General features: G+C 42.2%; 1 protein-coding gene across 1 annotated transcript; it reads right to left on the bottom strand.

Annotated features, from left to right (window-relative positions):
• Positions 1 to 4231: 4231 nt before the first annotated feature.
• Positions 4232 to 5736, bottom strand: LOC131676746 (proteasome activator complex subunit 3). The gene is made up of 4 exons (XM_058956031.1): positions 5548 to 5736; positions 5072 to 5209; positions 4564 to 5007; positions 4232 to 4503 (listed from the first exon to the last, which is right to left on the bottom strand). The coding sequence occupies exons 1-4, from the start codon at positions 5575 to 5577 to the stop codon at positions 4360 to 4362; spliced, it is 756 nt and encodes a 251-aa protein (XP_058812014.1). The 5' UTR covers positions 5578 to 5736; the 3' UTR covers positions 4232 to 4359.
• Positions 5737 to 6406: the final 670 nt, after the last annotated feature.

Here is a 6406-nt window from a genome sequence, read left to right as displayed (position 1 = left end):
ACGAGACAAACGAAGGGCAGAAGATAATGCGAGTCACATCGAACGTTCCTCGGAGCTCCCTACTCGATCCAACTCATTGGAACGGGATGTACGATGCGACCCCCACTGATACTGTGGCTACTCAGGAAATCGTGGGTTTAGCGGACGACGTGTCACTAACAATGATGAATGAGACACTAAGTGAAATGAAGGTGTCGGTGACGGAGGCAGTAGATGCTATCGAGAACTGGACGAACGCAGTCAAGCTGCAGATAGCTCGCCACAAAACGGATGAGGATGCGCTGACCAACAGCAACTGCAAATCAGTTCAGCAGATGCAGATCACCGTCGGAGAGTACGCGATTGCATCAAAGCGTGCATTGAACCGTGGAGTGATAATCGACGACCGGTTGAGCTTCAACCACCACGTCGACTACGCCTACGAAAAGTCGGCGAAGGTAACAAACGCAATAGCGACGATCGTACCAAACGTAGGCGGCCCGAGAAGCAGCACGAGACATCTGATATCTAGTGTTTCGAAATCGATATCGGGAAATGCGATATCGGGTTCCTGCCTGGGGTGCGGCGCTGAAAATCAAGCGAAACTGCGAAAAACTGAACAGGACATTCCGGCTAGTGGCCGTACCAGTTCCGAGCGTCTACAGAACAATTTCGTCGAGGGCAGTATGCGTTATCGCCGGGATGAACCCCATCTGCATCACTTTAGCAGAGGATATCGATTACTACAATCGAAAAAACATTCGAAACGTTAGGGAGACGATTAGAATCGATTCGATGGCGACGTTACAGCAAGAATGGGACAATATGGAGAAAGGAAGGTGGACCTATCGGTTCATCCCAAACTTGTCGACGTGGGTCAATAGAAAGCAGGGAAAGGTGACCTTCCACCGGACTCGGCTTCTGTCGGGCCACGGTTGCTTCAGGAGGTAGCTTCATCGGTTCGAGCAGGCAACGTCACCATTGTACCCGGAGTGTGTGAACATCGACAAGACACCGAAGCATGTGGTCTTCGAATGTCCGAGCTTCGAAGCTACTTAAAATGGAAGGATTGGACGTCATCCCGGATAATGTAGCCTACAGAATGACAAGCGACGTAAATACGTGGAACGCGGTCAACAGAGTGTTGATGCAGATCATGACCATCTTACAGAAAAATGGCGTAATGAACAGCGAGCAACGGTTTCAGGAGAGTAATCACCGCCAGGAAACTCTCCGCAGGAAAAGGCTAGCATCACCATCAAGTAAACTGCGACAAAGCACCGAGTATGGGTTGACGGGAAGCTAGGGAACCGGATACCACGCACCACCCGTAATCACCGAACCGACCGTGGCGCCCTACTGGTTGACCCAATAGAAATATATCGAAAACAGAAAAAGAATCGACATCGGGAGAACGTCTTTCGCCGTGGAACTAGTCTGAGTAGACCGCGACGAGACACCACCAGTGGCGGGTCGTCGGGCACCAGTAAACCGGACGCCCTGCTCCACCGGAATCGCCGAACTGACCTTGGCACCTGGCTGGTTGGCTTCTCTAATCGGGGAATTCTCCGTCGAAGTAGACTAGGCCCATGGTTGGGGGCTAGAGCGATTAATTGGCGTTCAAGTCGGGAGCTGAACGAGGAAGTGGTGCTAAATGGCACAAGAGAGTCGAAGGGCTCAGTAAATTAGACAATCTTAAGCTTGCCGTCCAGATTTTTCTCATAGGAAAAGAGCACGAATTCTCGACTCGCTTTTCTATTGCCATACAGAAATTGCCACGTTGTGTGGATGGTCTGTAACTCTGCTGCAAGAGCTAACTACGTGAATAAACCTGTTCTCAAAGTGATGCCATAAGATAGTGCTCAGGAGGAATTAGGTAACCGTGCAAGAGCAGTTGTATTAGCGGATCGGGTGGCTGCCCAAACCCGTTCCACAGAAAATTTATACATAACTCGTGCGACTGCCCTTAGTTGCAATTTCATTAATGATTCGGAATTACTGATATCAGTGATACCGAAACGGTAAATAACGAGAAAATGCCTCAATTGAAATTTATTTTTTCAGATATTTTTAATAGGGAAAAACTAGCAAAAGAGAAAAAAATATTAATTGAGGGTTGTAGACAAACCAAACCTACAAAAGAAAACCACGAAATAATTTTGAGATACGTAAAATAATCATTAACTGTACCGAAAGATTCACTATACATGACGGATACACTAGCAGTTTCACGGGCGCGTCGTTTGTCCCCCTTCTCTGTCAGCATACGATCACAGATCCTAGCCGATCTTTACTAATGCCCCTCTCCTTCGAAACGAAACTGAGACAGGTTCATATCCGTCAACCTGACAAAGTGAATAAACAGACAGCGGTTGGGGATAGAACCTGACCTAGTCCCGAGTTTAAGCAAAAACGGCATAAGGTGGTCTGTACCCCTGTTGGCACCAGCGATGCCACATGGTTTTTTGAAATGTCTGTAGAAGAATAACTAAAATGTCTGTAAAAGTCTGTAGGTGGTTGTGTAAATCCTAGTTCACTAAAATTTTACTTTAAAAATAGATTTAAAGTAGAATTCTATTGTGAATGAATCACTCGTATTCGAAAACAGTTATTCTAATGCAATTTTACTAAACATTATTACCCTTTTAAAAGTCTGTAGATCTCTGGCTACGTCTGTAGAAGACATCAAAAGTCTGTAAAATACAGACATGTCTGTAAATCTGGCATCGCTGGTTGGCACCACGGGGAGGTAAGGGATAGGAATTCTGTATCAGAGAAGAATGGCAACATAGCTTGCCAAATGTTACATGATGATACAGCTTTGCCAACCCCCTCCTTTTTCTCTTTTTCCTAGACCTAAACAAGTAACCATTTGATTTTTTTTTATAAATTTTCCTGAAGAAAGTCAGTAAATTTAATCGATTTTTTGTTTTTGTATTTTGCATCCCTGCTTTATTGTGCTTTGATCTGCTCAAAAAGTTTAGGCTGTCCTACGCTGGTGCATACGCTGACATCTACAGTGGTGCTCCAATACGCGTGCTTCGAAAACCGTTATTAGTTTATAAACCTCGGTATCCAACATCTGGACGAACTGTAACGAAATTCATTTGTCTCCAATTTACGTCCACCTTTCTGAAGACACAATTAAACGTCACAGAATTTCAGCGCACTTCCAATTGTATCTAAAAATGTAAGCATCATTTTTATCAGTTCTCAACTAAAAACTTCCTAAGGGCTGCAATTGGGGTAACAAATAAATATGCAACTTCTTACAAATAAATCCTCATCATTAATTCTGCATCAAGAAGAAACATTGCATCAAGGTGCTTAGAGTTAGAATAAAAACTCCTTGCATTGCATGTTTTTTTTCCAGTGTGCTTAATAAAAATGCAACAATGACGAATTTGTCAAATTACAACAAAAATCAACCTTGTCCGTTTAAGGGTTAAATCTCTTTGTTGAATCGTCGAAAAGTGAAAACGTGCAAACTCCCAGAAAAAAAAAATTACACATGAAGTCTGAACCACAGAATAAATAAAATAACGCGTGTGATATACCTCTATAAAAATGTATATTTGATACCAGTTGTAAGGAAAATAAAGTTATGGACAATTATTATGAATCACCTTGACAGATTTATCGAATCGTAAACAAAGCTCCAAAAGCCTTTAGTCTTCCTACTTTTCTGGTTTCATGACTTGTTTTCCGCAAAAATAGAACCGGTAAACGTCAAATTAGAAATGAACTCTATAAGTAACGACTGCTTTCTACACAGTTGTGGTTTCACATTAGACATAACGGTAACAGACACGAATTTTCACTGCTAGCAAGGTTCGGAACTTCGATCTCGCTCATACTTATCAAGTAATTTACGAGAGGGACAAGAAAGCCGTCAAAATTTAGTTTTACCAAAAATACCAAACGTCCTCTTCCTCCCAGAGCAAACATCACAACAGCGGATTGTTTGTCTTGTCTTTTGATAACTAAACTGTGTTCAGCAAAGACCGGTTTTCCGGAATTTCCTCTTAAAACGTTTCTTGAAAGTTGCCTTTTAGGCTCTAATCACTAGTTACTCGATATATGAGTGTGATTAATTCTATATTGATGTCCTCTGCTAATGGTAGTGGGCTACGTTGTGCTGCAACAAGATTAATTTTGCAACGAGATAAATCGTTGAACTATTATGCCTATTGATTCAACTGTTTTTATCAGTACTTGTTACAATTCAACCTGTCTGTAAAAAAAAACAATGTTCTATCGTTTCTCTGTGTATTGTGTATGGATTAATTCAAGTAATTTTCGGCAATGGGCTGCTTAAAAACAAAAATTGTTGGGGCTCTGCAACTTGTCCAGTGGTTCAACGCTGCGATTGTCTCCTACCTAGTACAAACTTTCGGCATTTGAAGACCGGGGCTTCTTCAGTTTTTCCATGTTTTTAATAACAATATCGTGGAGTGAGCAGTAGCGATTTCTCACTTCACTCAAAACTAGCCATAAGCTTAGGAATTCTTTCTCATCCAGTTCCTAGCAAAAAATAAAAAAAAATATTTACCGCTATTACAAAAATTCCAAAATCAAACATACCTGAACGGCACGACGATAGTCATCAATGTGGGGATACTTGGCAACTTTCGACACTACCTTTGCCCGCGATACAAAATATCTGGAAATTTGGTCAAAAAAGGCAGCGGCCTCCGTTTCAACAGACTGAATCTCGGCAAGGGTGTCCTCCTGAATGGAAACACCGAAGTTGTTACCGTCTTCAATTTTGGGAATCATAAAGGAGATCCACATTTTGAGCAGATTGGAATCCTCAACCAGGGAACGAATGACTGGCTTGACGACCTTGATCAACTCGCAAATCGGTGTGTTGCACTGGACACGGCCACTTGGCAGGACCATCACCTTCGTTCCACTCACCGCAGATAGATCAAGACGGGAACGCTTAGCCCCTGGTTCTTCAGAATCAGGTTTTTCAACTTCCACGTTGTTAAGTTCAATCGGATCCGGCACTGGAATGTTGAGATCCTGCCAATCAAAGCAAATGTGGTTCGCGTCAGGTTAATTCTCTACAATGAGCGCCTTGGCTTACCTGGTAGACATCGGAGAAATTCCTCTCAGCGAACTGAGGAGTTGAAAGTAAATCGTTCAACTTCACTATCTTCTCGGGAAAACCTTTAATAATTAGATCTTCGGCTTTCTTGATCAGATTATCTTTGTAGTCTTGGACCTGAAAAAGGTGGAATTTAATAAGTCTAGTTCCTAAAATTGATAACATTGTTCATGATTTCATGGAAGCGCAAGTATGCACTAACCTAACTTTTTGAGGAGTTGCATGTATTTCAGTCTAGGTAGAATGACTCCTTGTTGGAAGGCTTCCAGCGATAGAAATGCATGCTAATCTCCACAATGTACGATTTTTAGCATATCTACTGTACTTCGCATTGAACAATCAGAGATGCTGAATGCGTGATTGAAACACGCAGCACCAAATAAAACATTCGAGACTCAAGTAGCCATTCCACACATACTGGCCACAACGTAATAAATGCATTGTAATATACGAACCTTTTTTGCAGTATCGTCACCTTCTCCCATCGCGAGCGTGTTTGCTGGTAATCGAAGCACTGCAATTTATCCAAAATAGTTATTTAGCGAAGGATTTTCGAATATCTTGATCACAAAATCAACAAATTTAACCAGTGCCGATTTCCTTCGCTCGGTGTCAGATGCAAGCAGAACAGAACAAAAGCTGCAAACAAAATGTGATGGCAAAGTTTGTCATACCAGCTAGGTTGGAGATATGGAAAGCTTTTTGTCGGAGTCGGAAAGTCTTTAACTGCCCACTAAGACGTCCAAAAAATTGTTTCAAAATCGTTCAACACGGGTCCAACTATGGACGCTTGTTGAACGGTTATTTGGACGTTGTCCAAATTGGTCCAACGAACGTCCTTCATTGGACAATTTTGAAACCAACCGTTCTTAGAGGGTGGAGTGATTCCCGCTTGGAAGAAAAACGGGCAGCCAGCAAAAATCCGTCAGGATTCCGGCAGCTGTCAAAATTATCAAAATGGCGCTGCCAGAATTCAGCTATATTCCTCCTAGTTCTGGCAGGCAGATTCGCCCCACCGGTTATGTTTTGTTTATCGTTCTTTCATTTTCGCCATATTTACATTTTTCCAAGAAGGATAGTTTTGGCAGATGAAAAAATAGGAAGAAACAAAGATTTTGGTTTCAAACATGGTAAGTAATATGGATTTCATGCCTCCAGACATGTTTTTATTATAGATTTACGTAAAATTTAAAAAAAATTAAGAAAAAATACAAGCAAAACCTGAAGCGGTACAAAACCGGTCCTGCCGGTGCGTGCCTGGCTGAAATCCGGCAGAAAAAACCGTTAATAACCGTAAGGCGAAAAATTCTGCCA

The sequence above is a fragment of the Topomyia yanbarensis genome, chromosome 1 (genome assembly GCF_030247195.1).
Source record: "Topomyia yanbarensis strain Yona2022 chromosome 1, ASM3024719v1, whole genome shotgun sequence".
In the NCBI taxonomy this organism is placed as follows: Eukaryota; Metazoa; Arthropoda; class Insecta; order Diptera; family Culicidae; genus Topomyia; species Topomyia yanbarensis.
This window is presented reverse-complemented; position numbering and strand designations above follow the sequence as displayed.

What these genes read in the sequence shown, in the direction of transcription:
- LOC131676746 (XM_058956031.1), bottom strand. Translation starts at nt 5,577, where the DNA reads ATGGGAGAAGGTGACGATACTGCAAAAAAG. An exon ending in ATTTCTCCGATGTCTACCAG is followed by an intron (nt 5,008 to 5,071) that starts GTAAGCCAAGGC and finishes TTTGATTGGCAG; the next exon opens with GATCTCAACATTCCAGTGCC. An exon ending in ACTATCGTCGTGCCGTTCAG is followed by an intron (nt 4,504 to 4,563) that starts GTATGTTTGATT and finishes ATTTTTTGCTAG; the next exon opens with GAACTGGATGAGAAAGAATT.